A 21708-nucleotide genomic window follows, 5' to 3' on the forward strand; every position below is an offset into this window, starting at 1 on the left:
GTTATGTTTGTGAGATGAATTTCACCTCAATCCAAACAACAAGACGTGCAACAAAGGCACCCCAGTCCCCCAGTCCAAACAGCTGTTCCAGCCTCACGAGCACAGTGGCAGCAGGGTGTGGGCAGGGGCCCCATGTGCTGGTTCTGTTAGGGCTGGGGTGGGGTGCAGAATGCAGCCTCACGCCACTGCGCTGTAGGGACTCCGAGCATGCGGGTGCTTCTTGGTAAGGCGACCTGATAGGGAACCATGAGGACACACAGCACGGAAGCCCCAGCCCAGAGACAGTGCGCGCAAGGACATGGTGAATCATGGGCTTGGGGGGCAGAGTTTCCTCTCCCCCTCTGCTGCCCACTGCCCTCCTTCACCCAGGCTGGTAGCTTTCCTCCTACTTGGGGCCCACAGACCTGCTCTTGGTGGCTCTGACTCCTTGGTAGACCTGCCCCTGGCTTGGCAGGGAGAACCAACCATCCCCTTTCCAACATGCTGAAGGCCTCAGCTGAGCCAGCCTCTCCACCACACCCTCCTCCCAACAGAAAGCCTTTCCCAAGGGGACAGTTTCAAGATTTTCACAGGGAAGCAGATGTATACACACTCACACACACACACACACACACACACACAGTCACTGAGAAGGAGCTCAGGAAAGACCTGAGAGCTCAGGGCGGCAGACATGAGCCCAGTGAGCAGACAAGCCGGCTCTCAGGCTGTGAGGTGGGGGGACAACTGGAGACAGTGCCCATCCTGCCACCAACCCGGGCAAGAGTCAGCTCCCAGGGCCCCAGCTCAAAGATAACCAACAGAGCTGCCCAGAACTGGCACCCCCAGGGAGGCAGGGGATCTTTTACATCAATTAGAAGCATAAAGGCTGATAATTCAAGAAAAAAAGAAACCTCAAAATATACTCCAGAATAGTTCTGGAGACCCTAGAAGCCGCAAGTCAGGCACTGGGGATCCTGATGCCTGCCTTAGCCTGCAGGGCTGAGCTGCCCCAAGGCTGGGCATCCCGGCTTGGTGGGGAATCAAGAAGCCACAGGACCGGCAGCTACTCAGCTTGATCCTTGAGGGTAGAATGGTTTCCGAGTGCACTCAGAACTGGGGGCTGCTGGAAGTCTCCTCTCCGCTCCCTGCTCTTTAGGAGTAATTACAGGGTAAGTGGTTCAAGAGGGAATCGAGTGGCACTTTGGAAGCTGCTTGCAGCAAACAGCCCCAGAGAGGCCACGCTTGCCTTCTGTTCTTTTCCCAGCCAAGCCCCTGGCAGCAGGGGAGAGAGGGCAGTTTCAACCCTCCCATCTTGCTGAGCCCCTCCCAGATTGGAGCAGGGGTTCCAGGCTCCATGGAGAGCTGGGAACTAGCTCCTAGATTGGGCTGAAGGGTGGGAACCCCTTGAGCAAACCCAGGATGAAAATGGAGGCCCAGTAGGCCAGATTTCCCCACACCTATGGCCCAGGTGGGGGCATACCGAGGTGGAGAGGCCAGATGAGCAGGGAGGCTGAGGCAGGTTCATCCTCTACCTTCAAACAGAAAGACTGCTCTGGCAAAGGGCTGGGACCCCCCAGCCCATGTTCCAAGGGAATCAGACACAGCAGGGAGGCTGGCAATGTCAGGGGGTGGGGTGTTTTCTGGCCTGTCACCTCCAATCTGCATCTAACTCTACGAACAAGTTACATGGCTGAAACTACTGTTGGAAAGGCACAAGCCAGGATGTGCGCTCCTGGGCCAGTCGCTGAACTTGGGGCCTCCCACCTTCTTGTCTTCCTGTCAGATGGGTGTGCTATGGACTAAATGTTTCCCCAACTAAAGCAAACCACAATGGTGAGAAGAGGTAGGGCCTTCAGGGGGTGATCAGGTCTCAGGGATGGGGGGCTTCATGACAAGAAGGGTGGGAGCCCCTTGAGCAAACCCAGAATGAAAACGGAGGCCCAATTAGGCCAGGGTTCCCTACACCTGTGGCCCAGGTGGGGCGTACAGAGGAGGAGAGGCCAGATGAGCATGGAGGCTGAGGCAGGTTCGTCTTCCACCTCAAGCAGAAAGACAGCTGCCTTTCCCAAACAGTGTCCTTTCCCAAAGTGATCCTAGAGAGCCCCCTGTGCTGAGAAGATGGCTTCCACAAGTGGGAAGAGGCTGTACAGGGCCCCAAATCTGCAGGCACCTTGATCATGGACTTCAGTCTGGAGAACTGTGGGAAATAAAAGCTGTTGTTTAAGCTGCCCCATCTGGGCATCTTGTCATGGTAGCCTGAGCTGATTAAACATAAGGACACTGTCTGGACCACGGTGAAATGCCAAGAGTGACAGTACTGTTGGTGCTGTGAACAGCATTCAAGCAAGACAGGGCCACCACCGGCCCCACACACGGCCGCACTGATCATCGAGCTTAGGGCCAGACACCTCTGGGAGCCCACTGGGCAGCCGCCACCCCCCCCCCCCAACCACACACACGCCACCTGACACCCACCTGTATCATGTACAGCTGAGCGATGCGGTACTCCTCTACAGTCATTGGCAGAGGAATCCGATATTCCTTCACAATCATCTTGGAGTCCAAGCCTTCCCGTTGATGGGGAACTGCACGCTGGAACTTCTAGAAGAGGCTCCTTAAACCACCATGACAAAATTCACCAAGCACCCCTTGGAGAAAGAGAGAAGCCAGGAGTCACATTCTGCAAAGGCTGGTGGGGTACAACAGCTCACAGTTGGGGTCCCAGGCTGGATGGAGGCTAGAAGCCCTGTACCGATGACACAGGAGCCCCCTTACCTCCCAGCCTCCACCTTCCTGTTTGCTAAGCAATCTTGTAAAGGACGCAGGAAAACTGCTCAACAGCCAGGAAATAAAAGCCCCTGCCCCACTAGCCGGCGGCAGCAGGAGGGGTAGTGTGCCTGAGAGGAAAGAGCAGGGCTCCAGTTTCAGGGGCAGTTCAGCACCCTACTCTGGGTCTGCAGGGAGGTGGCAGCAGTGATGAGAAAGCAGGAAGGACACATAAAATCTTGCATGGCAGAGGCCCAGAAGTGGGAGCGGGGTCCGTTTCAGTCCAACACTGACTGTTTCCGACCCCTACTCCAATGCTGACCTCAGGTCAGGTCTTGGAGGTAGGAGAGATAAGTGGTGGCTGCCCATAGCAGGGGTTGCATCACAGTAAGTGATTAAAAATAAGCTCACAGTTCACTCATGTAGCTTCTTGGAAGATTTGATTGCACCTAAAGCAATCAAATTAACAAAACAAAACAACACAGCTTAGTGCCTGAAGGAGGCACTGTCAGTAAATGATGCCCCCCCACACCCCAGCCCAGCCAAGACCCAGGTGAGGGGGCCTTGCTGTCAATGTATTTGGCATCACCCCAGAGTTATTGGAAGTTGAGGGACATGTTCTGAGATGGGCAGTGGCAGATTTAGAAAGAATATGCTGGCGGTACAGCCAGAGTGACAAGGGGCAGGATGCCACAGTGGGATGTCCTCCCCACTGGAGCCAGGGGCCACTGGACAGGCCAGGCAGCACCGCAGTGGGGCATCACAGCGTGTCTAAGAGGACTCAGGCAAGTGTTCATTCCAGACTGGAGATAGGGCAGGGATGGTGCATATTTGGGTGAAAAGCTCCTGTGGGGTAGGTATCCCTGGGGAGGTGGCTGGCACATGGAAGCCCCTTGCAGACCTGGACGTAGGGACAGCATGATCAAAACAGAGATGGGGCTGTTTCCTGTAGCCTGGCTGCACAGGAGTTCAGGTTAATTCACTGGCTTCCAAGTCACCCACCTGACAAGGCATGACCACGAGCTCAAGCCTCAACCCACATTACCACTTGGAAGCAAGCACTGTCCATCAAGCAGCCCCAGGGAAAGGCTGGCAGCTCCCCACACCTACTAGCCTGTGGGCATAGCTGGGGAGAACAACATGAGTGGACTCTGGGTGCCTGGCTCCAGTTGTTGTTAAGTTAAGGAAATCAGGCTGTTTCTTTTGAGCCATACCACTCTATTCCGACTTCCGGTTGAAGGTAGTGGGCGGAACATGAACTTAACCTTAACCCAGTGAAGATAAAGCCACTGTGGTTGATGAAAAGAGGACACACTATCCCCAAGCCACATCTTGCAAACAAGGAAGGAGCCTGAGACCCACCTCACCCCCCCCACACACACACATATACGCACACACATACGCACACACATCAATTCCTACCAGTTAGATGAGAGAGCAAGGGCTGTGGATGCTGGGGAGAAGAGATGCGGCTCCATGACTTTTTCACTTGTTGGTGGAGCCTCAGATATTACCAAAAATGTGCACCGCGTTAAGTTGGATGCATTTTCATATATGCAGTTCCCCCAGGCGACCAGCAAAAGCCAGAAAAGACCAGGGAACAGAAAAGTGATAGTGTGGGGCCTCCCTAGTGGCCCTTCCAGTCATATCCCTCCCAGAGCAACCCTGTCTTCCCTTTTTCTGTTGTACTTTATATTAGGTTGAAGTCCATGAACTGTCGATCCCAACTGTTTATGACCTGCAGACAAGGCAATTTTCTGGGGAATCATATGCTCTTTGGCTTCTGCTTCTTCTGATCAGCATTATGTTCCCAGGATTCTTCCCAGCTGCTGCAAGTAGTTGTAGATGGTTCATTCTCATCACTGCTCACTATTTCATTGAGACAAGGTACTACACCCATTCATGTTCATGGGCGCTCGGGTGATTTCTAGCGTGGGGCCAACGGAATAGTACTGCAGGACCCGCAGAGACAAGAGCTTACACTGTGCAATGGAAGTAGGTTGACAGCCAGGGGAACATCACCCCACACGCCACTTCTGAGACAGAACTCAGTTTTCCTAGTTAAGGGAGATGCCAGGAATGGTGTGGGTCATGGGAGGGAAGAGCAAATAAGGGTTGCCCATAATACAGGGTTAATGGCCTGAGGAATTTGGCTTTGAGCCACAATAACCTTGAGCAGCCCAAAACCTGACGGAGATGACATAACAGCTCTGGGAAGAGACTTCGGACAATAAGTCAGCCTCAGTTGCAGCTGCACCTTGCTCCAGATGCCTTCCTGAACTTCTACGCCCAGATACTGAGAAGGCAGCTAGAGATAAGAATCATAAAGGAACCCACAGGTCCTGGGCATTAAGGGTGTAGGGCAAATGAAGAACATCACCAGTGGAATCAGCCAGAGAAAGACTTCAAAAAACAGTTCTCCACAGAAACAGAGAAGTTAACAACCAGAACCTCTGAAACACTGGTAGATGCAGAAGGGTAAGGGAAGAGACAGAAATTTTTTTTAAAGATTTATTTTATTACGCATACAAGAACTCGGGTACAGGCCAGAGATGTGGGGGTGAGAGGAATCACCTGAAACAGAGTGGGAAGCAGAACAGGCAGAATGAGTGAAATATACTCCTGAGGGGAGCAGTAGGCAGGCCAGGAGATGTTGGCCACGGCATATGGGTCACCTCCCTGGCTGGGGATTGAACACGTGCTGCAGTGGCTGCAGATAGCTTCATAGTGCTGCGCTTTAATCTGCTGCACCACCAGGGCAGGCCCAACAGAAATTTTTAAAAGATGATTAGACAACAGAAAGAAATGAAAGCTGAAAAGTAAGTCAGTAGTGCTCTGGGGGAAGAACAGGAGAGAAAAATAAACACATTACAGATATTTCTTAAAAACCTTGTTATCAGCCATGAATAAATAAGCTTCCAGAGATGTGGTGGGTGGTTTTGAGGAAATCAGACAAAATTAAAAAAGAACACTCACAAGGCAGGTATGGGAGACCAAAGGAACATGTACATAATCAGTGTGATCACTGAAGGAAAAGGACAACAGAAAATGGATGGTGGGGTAAATAGGCAAATACAGACTGAAAGAAATCACCTGAACTAGAAAAAAAGACTTGACTTGACATATTAATTGCCCTTCTGTGGCCTAGAAAAGCTTATTGATATGATTACATGAAGATCATCCTATAAAAGTTAGCTTAGGCCCTTCCTGGTGGCACAGCAGGTTAAAGCACGACACTAAGCAGCTAAAGACACTTCAGTATGAATTTAATACCTGCCCCGGAGGTGACCCACATGGCGCGGCAGACCTCGTCTGACCCGCCCGCTGCTCCCCTCAGCAGTGTACTTTGTCAGTCGTCCTGTTCTGTTCCCTGCTCTGTCTCTGGTGAATCCTCTCACCACCCCTGCACCCCTGACTTATACCCCAGTTCTGCATGCATTAAAAAAAAAACCTTTTTAAAAAAAGATACCTGAAAGGACAAGGGAAGAACCCTGTAGCCAGTGGCACAGAGAGATGGGCTGAAGAGAATCAGATCCCTCTACAGCAACACAATTTCAGAAAACAGTGAAACCATATCTACAGAGCTCTAGGAGAAAGAAACCAGGATCCAGAAATTTATATCCAGCTAAACTGTCCTTCAAGTAGAAAGTTAACAGACATTCTAACATAAATTCAGGGGCTGGGATATCCATTAAGTCCTCAAACAAAAGGACCTGGTGCTGATTCCCAACCAACCAAAAGATAAATCCAACATTCATCAATGGAGAGATCCTGGTAAAGACTGAATTAGTATTTTTGAAATTGTAGCAGTCATGTTTATTGAAAAGACTATTAAAACTGAGACAATGTACCCTAGTAGTATAGTTAAAAATTAAGGAAGCACAGAGGTGGATGATAATTTTCACAATTTTCATAGCATGGATGTTAGCTTGTTATGTAGAATAAAAAATTGATGAGGGTCCTCCCAGGTTGCGCAGGGGTTACAGTCTCAGTGCTATCAAGCTATCTATCACCAGCCACTGCAGCAAGAGTCTGACCCCAGGCCAGGGAGGTGACCTACGTGGCACAGCGTATCTCTTCTGTTTCAACCCCATCTCCTCAGAAGTGTATTTCAGTCTGCCTGCCTGTTATGTTCCCCATTTTGGCTCTAATGAACCCTCTCACCCCGTACTTCTGGACTGTAACCCAGTTCTTGTATGGATAAAAAAATAAATATAAGAAGTCAGTGAGGTCTGAGTAGGCAGAACACAGGGATATTTAAGGCAGAGGACCGCTTTGTCTGAAACTGCAGAGATGGACATAGCATTAAACACCCAGAGTGAACCCTAAATATTGACTTAAGATGCTAATATTCATTAATACAAAAGTACCACCCCGTGGGAGATGCTGATGGTGGGAGGCTGAGCAGACAGTAGATAGGAATTATCTGAAACTGTGAACCTGAAAGTTCTACAAAATTTAAGTTTATAAGTTAAAACATTATGACTTCAACCTTTAAACATTTTTCTTTCCGAAAGTAAATTAGAGGTTTCCAGGGTGGGGAGATGGGGTATGGGGGTTAGTGTAATGACTACAAAGTTTCTACTTGAGTGACAAAAAAGTTTAGGAAATGGCAGTTGCAACAGTTGCACAATATTGTAAATGTACAAATATCATGGAATTGCATGCTGAAAGTGGCAAATATCGCAGGCTTCACATTCTCTCTCTATACAGATGTGTGTACATTTACCACAATTAAAAAATGATGAGTAGGGCCCTCCCTGGTGGTGCAAGGTTGGGACCCAGCACTGCAAGCTAACCACAGCTGCTTCAATGCCAGTTTGATACCTGCGCGGCAGACCTCTCCTGACCCATTTGCTACTCGCCTCAGCAGTGTACTTCATAGATCTGCCTGGTGTTTTTTTTTTTTAAGATTTATTTTTTTTTATGCATACAGAACTGGGGTACAAACCAGAGGTTCAGAGGTGATGAGAGGATTCACCAGAGACAGAGTGAGGAGCAGGAGTCAGATCGATGAAGTATATTGCTGAGGGGAGCTGCTGAGGGGAGAAGGGGGGTCTGCTGCGCCATGTGGATCAACTCCAGGGCTGGGATGGAACTCTTACTGAAGTGGCTGTGCTGGCTTGCAATGCTGCGCTTTAGCCCACTGTGCCACCAGGGAGGGCTGATCTGTCTGTTCTGCTCCCCACTGTCTCTGGTAAAGGCCTCTCACTGCCCCTGCATGTCTGGCATGTGCCCCAGTTCTGTCTGAATAAATAAAAAAAAGAGAGAGAGAGCTCAAACAGTAGTTCCTATTCACTTGCAATAAAGTAGAAAATATAGTTTTAAAAAATGATGAGTAGGGCCCTCCCTGGTTTTACAGTGGGTTAAAGTGCAGCACTGCAAGCTAGCTGCACCTGCTTCAGTGCAAGTTCACATGGCACAACAGACCTCTCCTTTCTCACCCACTGCTCCCCTCAGCAGTGCACTTCATCAATCTGCCTGTTCTGCTCCTCACTCTGTTTCTGATAATTCTTCTCACGCCCTGCACCTCTGGCCTGTACCCTAGTTCTGTATGCATAAATAAATAATTTTTTTTAAAAAAAGATAAATATACCAAAACCTGTTGAACTATATGCTTTAAATGAGTAAATTGTATGGCATGCGACTCTCAAACAAGTTGCTTAAAAAGAATGTTTTCTCTTTTCCTTCCTTAATTTTAACATTTTTAGGAACACTGAGGTTGAAATGTTTTTCAAAAGTTCACAAGTTCCTTTCTATTTCATTTTAGACTCATATAAGTGGAAATGTGTCTTTGGCTAATTCAAGACAAATATCATTTGATTTTTATTTTAAAAATACATGTTGGGTTACTTGTAATAAGGGAGAGGCAAATTCAAACCACAATGAGATATCACCTCACACCAGTAAGAATGGCACATTTTAAAACAACTAGCAACAACAAATGTTGGCGAGGATGTGGAGAAAAAGGAACTCTCCTGCACTGCTGGTGGGAATGCAAACTAGTACAACCACTATGGAAAACTGTTTGGAGGTTCCTCAAACTGCTAAACATGGAGCTTCCCTATGACCCAGCAATCCCACTCCTAGGTATCTACCCAAAAGACACAAAAACACTGATTCAAAAAGACACCTGTACCCCCATGTTTATTGCTGCTTTATTTATAATAGGAAAGAAATGTAATCAGCCCAAATGTCCAAAAGTAGATGACTGGATTAAAAAGATGTAGTGCATATACACAATGGAATATCACTCAGCAATCAAAAAAGATAAACTCATGCCTTTTGCAGCAACATGGATGGAGCTAGAAGGGATCATGCTCAGTGAAATAAGCCAGAAAGAAAAGGAAAAATACCCATGGTTTCACTCATAGCAGGAGCATAAAGGACCGAGGGGTGAGTGGGTGGGGGAGTAAGGAGTAATAATGAACAACTATATACCAGAAGTATTTTACAGGGGATCAAAAATGGGGTAGTGGGGGTGAAGTGCACTGGACTATGGTGATGGCACATGGGTGATCTGGTAATGGGAAGCCCACAGGGATTACAACTGAGATGGGAAAAGGCACAAAATGATGTAAAAATAAACTATTATATTAAAAAAGGAATATAAATGGAATTATAAAAGTGAATTTAGGAAATTATTTCTGTAATGATATTAAAATGGAAGTGTGCATAGTCAAGAAGAGTTGAACGTCCTCCAGAATTTCTTGCCAGTGGAGTTGGGCCCCTATTAGTCACTCATATTTACAACAAGAGGATCATGTTTTTCTATAGTGAAATATCATATAATATTTTTAATATCCAAAGGGTGACTGTATAAAAGATGAAAGGGCTACTTGGTAAAGGTCTGGTTTCAAATTATGAAAAAATAAAGACAAATTCAACAATAATAACAATAATAATAAAACATGTTGGGTGAGACGCACTTTCCTAATTCTATTTGTACACAGCACCTAGAATAATGGTCACCTGGTCTAATAGGGGGCATCTCAGTTGCTGGAATTGGGGACAACTTTACTCACATTCTTTCTCTAAAACACACTTTATAGGGAGGTGTGGGGGTCACAACAGCCAGGCCTACTATCTCTCACCTGTGCCTGTGAGCAAACTGTTTAATCTCTTCAATCTTTCATTTCCTCTTCCCCAAAATAGGAGAAGAGCACCCACCTTTGGGGGAACTTGGTGGGTTAAATAAAACACAGAGGATGCTTTGCCCAGTTCCTACCAGCACCCAGGGAGCACTCAAGAGCTTTGGGGGACATGGCTGGGCTGTTCCACACTAAGTCCAGCACCAGGGCACAGGAAGGGCACAAGTTGCCTGGTGGCCGGTGACCCTTGCTTTCTGGCTGAGCCTGAGACAAGGTGCAAGAGAGCACAGGAAGCCCCTGCCCCACCCAGGGAGAGAGGGCTGGGTGGCTGCGCTCATGCGTGGCCTGGCCTCGGACCCCTCCCCGAGTGTTGAGCCATACACAATCTCATTGTCCCCTACTTCTGCTGGCTGTGGGACCCAGGCACACATTTCGCCTCCACCCCTGCCACAGCTGTGACAGGTTCAATGTAATTCTCTTTCACTGCTTTCATGGGGTGGCTTTCGGGGCCTGGAGCAGCAAGAGGGAAGAGAGAAGCTACAAGTCTCAGGAAGCCCTTCTGGGAGGGGAACTGGGCTAGGAGCTGGGTGACTCCGGCCATAAAACCACCCATGTACACCCTCTCCAGGGGGCATGGGATGAGCCTAGAGCAAGCCTCAAAGGTGGCATTTGGCCCTAGGCTCGATGAAGCTTGGGCTTAACGAGTCCCCATATCCAGCACCAAGAAGGAGCCATAGCCGCCAGTGCATGGGTGTCTCAGAAAAGAGCAGTTCAGCCTTGATGCAGTCAGGGTCACTTGGCACGGTGGCCAGGGAGTCTTGGGAGGGTGGGTGAGGCCAGCCCCGGACAAGGTGCAGGACTCAGGCTATGTCCTGCCTGTGCCCAGGCCGTGGGCTCCTCCTCCTCGGGCAGTCTGTCTCCCCAGAAGCCACATAGGGAAACCAGAACAAAGAGGCCCTCAACTGACCACTTGGGTGTACCCAAGAATCAAAGGCAGGTCTCCCCCAAAACGGACACCTTCAAGTCCTCCCCGGGGAGGGACAAGGGGCTTCAGGGACCTCCAGGCACTGTGGGAACAAAAACAGTTTAGCTCAAAGGTATGGGATGCCAGGCTGGGGGGACAGTGGGGAGCACTGGTGGGTGTTGGGTGTGACTCCAAGAAGCAGATACCCCAGTGGGTAGAAGGTGAGGCAGCGTGCGGAGGCCACAGAGAGCCCCACTGGTGGGAGGGGGAGGAGGAGAATTGAGTTTACAGGACCTAATCTGTTTTTCCATGATTAGCCAGGGTTTGACGTCACAGATGGAATTTAGGAGGGGGTAAGCTGAGCAGACAATGGAGATGGAATCCATCCAAACCCAGTCAGTGCATTCTGACCATTAGGTCTGGAAGCTGCTTCAGCCAGGCCATGGCAAGTGCTGCCAGCTGGGGGTAGGTGGAGTCTCGGGGAGGAGAGGGCCTGGTCTGCAGCCTCTATGGCCTGGGCATTCTGGGGCTTCTGGACCCTCCCTTCTGGCTCCCTTAGGCCCCTCTTCCTCCAGGGAAGCCCCCTTTTCTGCTCTCTGCTTCCCAAACCCACCACCCCTCTTTTAGTATGAATAGTATGCAAAGAAGTTCATCCCACAGGTAGTGAGAAGAGCAGCACCTCCCTGCCAGGCCCCACCATCTACATCCGGGAGGCAGGCTCAGCGAGTGGAGGGGAGAGAGGGCTGCTGGAGTGGGTAGAGGGGAACCAGGCAGTGCCTGATCCCTGAGACCAGGGTAGGGTAGGGGGGTCCCAGGGTGGGTGTGGACGAAGACCACACCCAGCTTTGGCTTCCCTGTCCTCTGGGGAGCAAAGCATGACCCCACAGAAAGTCCGGGGGGTGGGGGGAGTGCTGTTTCACCCATCTGTCAGGCTTTCCAACAAGGTGTACATGGGTGTTTCCATTCCACCCACCCAAGGGGGTCACTCTGGCCTGAGCAGCACTGGGTGGCCCAAGCCCTGAGCAGTCCTGCAGCACCAAAACCCAGACAAGGCCCTAAATCTCATCACTGCACCCTGTGTTTCCGGTCAGGGTCCAACGCCAAGATGCTGCAGGACTCAGTCGGGTCATCAGATGCCTGCTGCAGGCTGGCAGGTGGGGTCAGACCCTTGGAGAAGGCACTTCACCTCTGACATCCAACCCTAACAACAGCCAGGGGCCTGATGGAGGGGGCGGCTTATCACTTTGGTGCAGTGAGCAAGGCGGGCCCAGCTCAGGAGTGATGGGCTTCCCATCTCCGTGAGCCCTAGCCGGACCTGTCAGCTCTCGTCATGTCAGGAAAAGGCAGGAGGAGATCAGCACTTGAGGAAATTGGAAGAAACCCAGGGCCCCCAGATGAACATGGCCTCCTAGCCGGGGTAGCGCAGTGGGGGGCTGAGGATAACCCCACACAGGAGCCATCAAGAATGATCGTTTGACTTTATTTTAATGCTTCAGACTGATTTTGAAAATAAAGATTGACGATTCCGTCAAATAGCAGGCTCGTGGGTTCCAGCCCAAACTGGCTGCTTTGCCAAAGGCGAGAGGAAGACCAGAGAATATCTACTTATAGCAAGTTCCCCAGGTGGTTTATAAGCAAAAGGAAATCTGCCCAGGATCTCAGCTCCATAGCCCGTCAATAAGGTCCTTAATTCTAGTCTCAACAAGCCCAGCCCAACTCCCTGCAGGCAGGAAATGTGACACTTGGGCTACTTAGAACTTCTCTGCCCTGAGCAGAGCAGGCTCTGTGCCAGAGCCAGGCCTCGAAGCTTAGGCTTCTGGCGAGGACAGGACCCACCGAAGACCTGGCGGGGGCCCGCTCAGGCCTAAAGGGACAGAGATTGTGGCAATGGCAGTAAAAGGGATGGGCCTCCAGGACATCACTGGAGCCGGCCACAGAAGGACAAAGTTGTGTGGTTCCACTTAGGGGGGGTGACAGAGAGCAGCAGGTGGTAGGTGCCTGGGCAGCAAGGGGGGGCTTAGTGTGCAGTGGGGACAGAGCTTCTGTTTGGGAAGAAGAAACAACTTTGGAGGGTGGTGATGACAGCACAGAGGATGTACTTGATTCTCCAGACCTCTAGGCTTAACGTGGATGGTTAAGGTGGTACATTTCGTGCGTGTTTACCACAGTTAAAAGAAAAGCCTACCACCTCCCTGATGGGGACTGAGAGGGGAATCCAGAGTCCCGGAGGACAGTAGCTAGGCCTGGGCTGCCTCCTCTGTCCTCCCTCCCTAGCCCTGCTCTGCGCCTCCCTCTGCCTGCCTAGTGAACTCTACCTTCCAGGGTCCAAGCCTGGGACAGTCCGTCAGACCTGGGCTCTGCTTGCCACTCTCGCCACTGGGTAGTGACTCCCTTATGTCAAGACAGCAGGTCAGCTCCCCTCCCTGTCGGCTGCTGCCCCAGGGCCTTGGCACAGCCAGCTCGCATGGTCGCCATCCCAGACTCAGTCCATACCTGGTCTGCAGAGAAGCCCCTCCTGCCTGGCTCCAGCCTAGGGCTTGCCCCATTCAGAAACAATCCACTTTGCTTGCACGCTGCCTCCTTCCCCGTTCACAGGACCCAAACCAGGTCCTTGCCTGACTTTCTCTGGCCTGGGAGGGTGCTGGGCAGAAGTGACAGCAGTACATTCGTCTGACTCCTCTTCCCATTCTCAGCAGGCGCTGGGGCGTAAGGCCTGGAGCTTAGTAGGGACTCAAGAAGGTGTGCCTGGCAAATGTTCAAGAAACCCTGCTGCAGGAAGATAACACCACTAAGCAGCCAACGTGCTAATTACAAACTGCTCTGTTAGCTGCTCCGCAGAGCAAATGAAGGCTTCTCCAAGAACAGTGTGCCCTCCCTGCTGCGTGCTGGGTAACAGCGTCTGTGACTCAGGCTGTGGGCGCACTGAGCCAGACTCGCCCCCCACCAAGGGTGTGCACAAGGGCACAGCCTCAGAGACAGAGGGTGCTGTCTCCGTGGGGCTTGTTAGTCACCTGGGGCCATCTCAGTCCCTTTCTAGGTGCTGGGTTTAGAGAAGAGAGGACCTGAGTGACGCTGCAGTGCCCCCTTCTCAGATGCCCAAGGCGCCTTGCCTTTCACCAATCTGGTTAGCAAGTCAGAACTTGGAAGCCGCCAAGGGCAGGAGGTGAGAGCCCAGAGGGGCTGAGTCACTCTCATGCCACACTGCAAGTCAAGGGCGGGGGCGGACTAGAGTTTCTTGGCTGGTCCAGGGCCTGAATGACGGGCCCTTGGGTGAGCAGGCAAGGGTGCTGGGGCCTCAGGCCACCCACAATTAGGTCCAGGTGCTTGACTCATGAGGGCACAGGCAGGCTGAGCTGGATCCGGGATCCAAGGCCCATCAGTGCCCCGGGGAGGGGTGGATACAGACCGGAAAGTGGAGCCGCCTTCCACCCTCCAGCCAGGCTGTGGGGTCACTCCTGCCTGAAGTTTCCCCAGCTCAGAGGGCCTTTGGCGTAGAGCTATTAGCCTCCTTCATAGCCTCATTAGATTCCCACGCGGGAGGTTGGTGGAGGGCAAGTGAAGCATGTGCACACATGGAGGTGTGAAAATGTACCCCCAAAGTTACATGGCTAGTAAACCACTGAAAATTGAACAAAATGTAGACATTGGAGATGGATGTCATGCCTCTGCAGGGAGGGCAGAGAAAAGACCCAGGGAACCGCCAACACGCCTCATAGAAAGTCCCTGGCCCCTAACTCGGGAAGAGCTGGCTGTGCAGCTCCGGGCACAGGCTGGCACTGCCCAACTGGAAGCAGGGCCAGCAGCTGGGCTGTGGCAGGCTTGGCACCCCCTTGCGCGGGAAGATGCAGGGGAGGGGCCCTGCCTGATTCTCCACTGTATCTATGATCAGTTCTTGAAAATTCACAGCAGGTGCAGCTATCTCTTCCAACATGGCCTCTGTTTTTGTTTTTGTTTTTCCTCTTCTCTTTCTGAACTAGACGACTGTTCCTTTTCCGTGTTCCTATCCTTGCGACGGCTTCCTCTTCTTTCCAGTGCTGCATTCTGGGTGATTTTTAACATCTGGCTTCCAGTTACTAATCTTCCCCCCAGCTGCGATTATGCGCCAATTGAAGTGCAGTTGGTTTGGTTGGGGATCTTTCTCCCCCTAATCCGCATCACTGTTTATTTTCAATAAAATATAAAATGCTTTTCTTTTTTTCACAATTTTTTATTTCACCTTTTGTTACGTAAAGGCATGATCACCATCGTTCTGTGACCCAGGCCTCCAGGCCGCCATCTCTGGGCCCCCCGGGGGCTGGATGGCTCAGGGTCTCCGTTCTACTCTTTGGCTGGAGGGCTTATCTTTCCATGGAGAGTTTCTGTAGAAATTCTTGGGGCCAGGTTCTAGCTTTCCGGAGCCAGCTCCTGGGGATCTCCCCCCCCCCCAGTGCCCTAAATTCCCAGCCAGAGGTCTTTTCGAATCGCCAGGTATTCTGAGTTCACACTTCCTGTTTTACTGGATTCTCATTCCACATTTCCTTCTTTTCTCCTCATCTGCCTATCACTGGATTCCCTTTGTTTTGTGAGCTATACCTTCTTTTTCTATACTAGACCGGAAACTATGTTTTATTTTCATTTTTCCAGAATGGGGATCCCCAAACATTTTCTGTAAAGAGCAGCAGGATAAATATTTGAGGCCTTGCAGCTGCAGGCTGTGCACACAGTCTCCATCTCCATGACTGGTCAGTCACAGAAAATATTAACACATAGGCATGGCTGCATCCCAATAACGTTTTATTTACAAAAACAGCAGGTGGGTTCACCGTTTCTTGCAAGAGATAACTCCCAAACATCTACACAGGAGCTTCCCCGAGTACTTAGATTATAGTTTATCTTCTCTTACTGAACAAGAAGGGGCCCTAAAGAGATGTACAGTCATTCTCCCTCCACATCTGGCCCCCAAACTGTGGTGGTTGTCCCAGACCCCTTCCTGCTGCTCAAAGGTCACACCTAGGCTCAGAGAAGTCCGAGAATCACCTGCTTCCTGTTTGGGGGGTCGTTTCCTTTTTTAGCGGATTCCTCAGCATTCCTCTCCATATCTCCGTCCCTGTTGCAACTCTTCACATGAAGGGGTGGGGGCAGGAAAAGCAGGCTGCCCAGGCCCTCGGCCTGCAAAATGCAACTCGCCCACTCACCCCTCCCTGGAGTTTTCTTTTAAAACTTGGCACCAAAGAGAAGGTGAGTCGGTCCTTCCCTGTGGCACAAGCAGGGACCCACAGCCATGTCCCCACGGCACAGCCAGTGCGGGAGGCCCTGGAGTCCAGGTGTCAGTTCTGGTGGCATTTGGCTTTGGTGTGCAGCCTCGGAGGCTGGTTGCCCCAGCTTCTGCCTCTGGTGTCGTGAGCACTGCGCAGCCCCTCGAGCCAGAACTTGCTCCACTTGGGTTCCTGTTACTCACAGCCAGAAACGTGCTGTTGTAGGCAGAGGTCACATTTTTTCTGACCTTCTGTGTGTCATTATTCAGTGGCTGAAAAAATCTTTTTCACCAAAAGGGCATCAAGATAAATTTCAGTCTACACCAAGGTCAAAAAGTGAATAAAAATTCGAAACCTGCTGAAGTGGTTTTTCCTCTTTTATAATCATTCTGCAATCCCACAGCCTATCTTCCTCATCTCTTCCTCATCCCTATATATCATGGGGAGCTACTCAGGGGAGCTTAATATTAAGGTGGGGGACACAGCATGTGGGGGGCAGAGAGCTGATTCAGGGTAACCTAAAGTCCAGGATTTGAACTTGCAGAGACTGGATCGAGCAACACAGGCGTTTCCTGTGAACCCAGGAGTTGCTCTGGCCCCTGACAAGTCTGGGCTCATGGCGAGGGCCCTGGAGGCAGCAGGCATCTCCCCTCCAGGAGGCAGTGACACCTCTATCCTGCTCGCCTGGTGCGCACAGCATCACGCAGGTTTGGTGCTAAACAGATACAATGCTTGGGACTAAAATAAAACCCAGCTCAGTGACATCTTGATGCAGCTTTGCAGGAACAGCAGGCTCCTGTGTACACGCCGTCCCACCCGGCAGGCCTGTTTGTAAATTAATCGCACATCAGTAGCTTTGCTGGGACTTGCATATTTCTGGATCAGTCTAAAGGCAGCTGGGGCTAGGGGGTCTTCTAAACGAGCAAGGCCAGATCTCACCTGTCACTAGGTCCCAGGGGACACACTCCCTTCTTGCCAATGCGAAAGCTGCTCCCATCTTGCTCCCCTCTCCTAAGAAGTATACAGAGTGGGCAAGGGGCAGCTGTGCTCAGGACTCCCGATCAGCCCTGCATACACAGCTGTCCCGAGATAAGCATGTGACACAGACAGACAGACACAAACACACAGGCTTGTAAGATGTCAGTGAAAGCAGATTTTAAAACCCGAGGGAATGTAGCCAGAGAGTAGCACCTTTTCCAGCTGTCACAGCCGTACCACCTGCCCACCTCAGGGGGGCTCGCTCACCCGCCTTTGCTCTGGGGCCGCAGGCCACTGGCTCCTGGAACCACACGCCTGTCGGGCTTCCCTGAGTCAGTGCTGCAGGTCCCTGAAGATGAGACCCTGCCTGGGTCAGTGGCAAGGGGCTCTGACCCCATGCAGTGTCGGGCCCTGGCCTCACCTCGTTGGCCGGGAAGGGCGGCCAACACCTGAACTCGGCAGGAGCCTCTGAAGCGGTGCCGGATAGCAACGTGGAGGCGTGGAGGGTGAAACCACACGCTCACGTTGCCTGGGAGACCATCTCCTCTTCTATTTAGAGAGCGGCCCCAAGTGCTCTGTGCCAGCCTCTCCCCATCTAGACTCACCTGGGCAGGCGGATGTGGGGACAGAGGAGGGTGTCCTCACAGGGCTGGGCAGATCTCCTGACTACAGCTCCTGCTAACACCAGGAGACCCAGCACCAACCCAAAGCCTGGAAGGATGGAATTGTCTTGCTCTCCTCTTCCAACAAATCCTTCTGGATTGACAGAGAAGCTCCCAGGCCTTTGGCCTGCTCCCTGACTGCTGTGACACTGGACACTGTCCCTGCCCGTGGTGTTGGGACAGGTGATGGGGTAGCTGCCCAAACCTGGGACTGGCACTGGCTTCCCTCTCCACATTTAAGCACTGAGGGGTTTCCATATACTTGGCTGCTCCCACAGACAGGGAAGAAGGAGGTTAAGGAACAGGGAGTGGGACAGCTCTGGACACTTGCCCCTTGGCTTTGTCCCCCTGAGAGTTACCTGAGATCTGGCTCATGGCTTCACATGAGACAGGCAGGTGCAGACAGAAGCCACCGCTTGACTTTGGTCAAGCTCGGTGTTGCAAAGCTCTGACCCCCAATGTGGAAAGAGTGTGTGCGTGTGTTTGTGAAAGTGTGACTGTGTGTCTGTGTATGTATGGATGTTGTGTTTGTGAGTGAGTCTGAGTGAGAATTCCTTCCTAAAAGGAATGCTGGAAAGAACAAAGGAAGAACATCATCGCTAAGAGCATTTCTTCATCCTATAAATATGTACCAAGCCATAGACAGACCTCATCTGCTATCAGGGTAGGCAACGGCAGGGCCATGGAAACCCGAGGGTCCTCTCCAGGCCCAGGACTCTGGAGCTGGGCACCTGGCCTTGGTGTGGAGCTGGTGCCAAGAACTCAGACACCCCCTGCTGAGAAACAAGCCCCGGCTACTAGGAGAAAGGCAAAGCCTCTGGCTGGCCCTGAGCTATTAACAGTGGAGGCAGAAGCACAAGCACTGTGGGGAGGGACAGGTCTGGCCTCCCCCAGAGCCGGGCTGTGGCTCTCAAACCTTGAGGGCTGCACAGACCCACAGGGTCCTCCTGTCAGGGCAGCTAAGACTGACCTTCACCCTTCAAGAAAAACATCCTTGTTCCTTCCTTTCAAACATTTTGCAGAAGAGCAAACCAAGGGGATGAGCTCAGGCCATTCAGCCAATCTCCCAGCTGTGGGGGCCAGGCCCAGATGTGTGCCAGGTCCCCAATACACAAGAGCCCTCCTTGAGGTCCCCACATCATCCAAAGGGGAGTCAAAATCTCTAACTCACCCCTGGGCCCTGGTTCAACTCTCCAGGGCATAAGACAGCTTCCTAAGAGGCCCACACTCCCAGCTCGTTCCTCCAAACCCTCCTTCCTTAGGGGTGCATCATCCCAGTGCAGCTCCCACAGCTCCCTCCAGGACCAGAGACTCCCACCCCACATTGTCCCTCAAGGCCACCTACCTCTCCGTCTCTCCCAGCCTGCACCCCTCCTGCAGGCAGCTTTCACCTTCACTGTCCTAGCTTCTAGCCCGCAGCCTTGAGGGCAGCTGGTCCCTAGCTTGCTACCCTGTGGGGCTCCCGCGTTGCTGTCAAAGCATTGCTGAGTTCACACTTGCTGTTACTTCTGCTGAAAATGTCCTTCCCCACCTGGTCTACCTGGCTGACTCCCAAAGAGCCCTGTAAGACTCAACTTGCACAGTGAGGGCCCAGTGAGCCCCCAACCAATCTGGGCAAAGTGGGGAGCCTTGGATCCCCCTAAGAGACCGCAGCTCATTTCTACCACCTGTCTCCAATCAGGGCAGTGCCCACATCTGGTTCATTCTTGTCTTCATTCCCAAGCCTGGGCAGACATCCTGTAGACCCCCAGCCATGAACCCTGGGGAGGATGGGATTCCAGACAGGGAGACCCCCAGGACATGGCTGGACATAGAAGGTTCAATCAGAGGGGGTGCTCAGAGGCTTGTGGCCATTTCTGTGGCCCTTTTCAGGCAGCAGCTGGCCTGTCCCCTCCCGCCACGGCTCAGCCCATCCCCTTTACACGTGGGCCCGAGATGCTCAGCCTTAGCCTGGGAAAGGGGCCCAGAGCACACCGAGAAGGAACCTGCAGGCCTAGATATGACTTGTGGCCCTTCGCTTTGGCTTCTGGAGAGGGTCCCTGCTTCTGCGTGGGGGCTCCCCCACGAGGGCAGAGGCTGTGTCTCCACAGACCTGCTTATTGTCGATAGAGATGCTGGACATAGGTGGCCAAGGGCCTAGGAAAGGACAGAGGGTGGACTGAGCACAGCTAGGCAAAAAGCAGGGCTAGAAAGCCAGGCCCCTGCCTCCGAGCCATGTGTGAGCCCGCAAGGTGATACACAGGCGCTGACTCCAGGGAGGCCTGGGGACTGGAAGGAGAGACACTTAACGGGGACAGAGATTCCTTCTGGGGTGAGGGAATGTCCTGGAAGTAGCAGACTGTGAGGGAGCTGAACACTAACTGCTCACATGACACAGTTTTATAGTAAGTGAATTTTATCCCTTTACCGAAAAGAAAAAAAAAAAAAAACAGAAGAAAGAAATCAGGCAAAACTCCAGTTATCAGACACCTCTGGTGGCCTAGGGGTTAGTCTCAGGCTCCCACCATGGCCTGAGTTTGATCCCAGCCAGGGAGTGGACCCACGTGGTATAGCAGCCCTCTCCTGCTGCTCCCAGTAGCAGTGTATTTCAGTAGATTCATCTGTTCTGCTCTCCACTCTGTCTCTGGTGAATCCTCTCCCCCTGCACCTCTGGCCTATACCCCACTTCTTCTACTCATAAATAAACAGTAAATAAACCTTTAGAAAATATTAAACAACCACAAAACCTCAGGAATCAGTTCCTCCATTTCCATGAGCTAGAACCCCAATTTCCTCTAGCAACCTCTAGGCCCTGGGGCCTCAAAACAGCAACCCTCGGTGAGTTTTCCACCTTGACCTTTGTTTTCTTCACACAAGTCCCTCCCCAGGTAAGAGAGAGGAATTGGCTGCCTCCTTCTTCTGTTTAAACACCTTCAAGAATTCACTGTGACTCAACAAAGAACACAGAGGTCTCATGCTGGCTCTCAAGGCTGCTGACCACGCAGTCTTATGCAAGGAAGGGCCCAGGCCACTGTGGGCCATCCATCAACCGGGCCCCACCTCCCAGACACCACCTGTGAAGCCAAGTCCCACATGACGCACTTTGCAGGTAAAGCTGACCACAGCCACACACGCTTTCAACGCCACGCTGGCGTGTCACTGTGGCTCCTGCTATTTCGCTCCACGTTTTATGTGCTTGCCACATAAAACTGTGAGTTCCTCCAGGAACTGTGGAGTTGGTCTCCTGTGGACCCAGGCGATACCGATCCCTTGTACATAACAAGGCTCCCACCCCCTGTTCACTCAAAGGGTTCATCCCCACGGACAAACACACCCCAGCCCAGGAAAACAAGCGGCTCTGTCCATGAAGAAGCCCAGGGGAGATCCAGCTAGCAGGGAGCGCAGAACACACACACGAGGACAAGGACGAGGACAAGAGCGAAGCCAGCTCTTGTCCACAGGGAGTGGGAAGTGGAGCGAGACCATGTGATGCTTCACAGGCTCCAGAGCAGCACAGGCGTCCCCGAGGCTAACACGGGTGGATCAGAGCTCAGAACCTGCAGGGAAACTGTCACCCCAGCTCATCCCTATACAAATGGGAGTGGAGGCCAAGAGGAGGATAGCTTGGCCTGTCCACCAATGCATCTGCTCATCCACCACCCCCCTCCTCACATGCGCCCACCCACGGGTGCGTCCACCTGGCAGGCATGTGCCTGGGCATCCAGCCATCCTCCCCTCCCTCTGGGAACGCAGGGGTAGGCCCAGATGGAGCCTCAAGGCCCTGCCTGTCAACCCAAAGCTCTCGACATCGACTAGGTCACAGTCGCCTCCTTGGGAACTTTCTGCCACTTGAGAGTAAGCAAGAAGAATGATCCGCCAGTGGGGCTACAGCGGGAATGTACCCCACTAGGCACCTGCCGCATGGCCAGCTCACCCCAGTTCTGTGCAGGTGGCCAGCCCCGAGACCTCCATGTAGAGAAGGAGACTGCAGCCCCCAAAGGGCCCTCACCCGAGTGTACCAGCTGCCAGCTGGGAGCAGACAAGGGGGTGGCCCA

At 52.0% G+C, this 21708-nt stretch overlaps 1 protein-coding gene across 7 annotated transcripts in view; it reads right to left on the reverse strand.

Moving 5' to 3' along the window:
• The window catches only part of PITPNM2 (phosphatidylinositol transfer protein, membrane-associated 2), an 85296-nt gene that overhangs the window by 30095 nt on the left and 33493 nt on the right, over positions 1 to 21708 (reverse strand). For all 7 annotated transcript variants that reach the window (XM_012730988.1, XM_012730987.1, XM_012730989.1 and 4 more), the window contains one exon: positions 2455 to 2627. In XM_012730988.1, coding sequence (XP_012586442.1) covers positions 2455 to 2532 — 78 coding nt within the window. In that variant the 5' untranslated portion in view covers positions 2533 to 2627. The remainder of the gene's footprint in view (positions 1 to 2454; positions 2628 to 21708) is intronic.

Source organism: Condylura cristata, unplaced genomic scaffold, assembly GCF_000260355.1.
Source record: "Condylura cristata isolate star-nosed mole 26May11 unplaced genomic scaffold, ConCri1.0 scaffold00029, whole genome shotgun sequence".
NCBI classification, from domain to species: domain Eukaryota; kingdom Metazoa; phylum Chordata; class Mammalia; order Eulipotyphla; family Talpidae; genus Condylura; species Condylura cristata.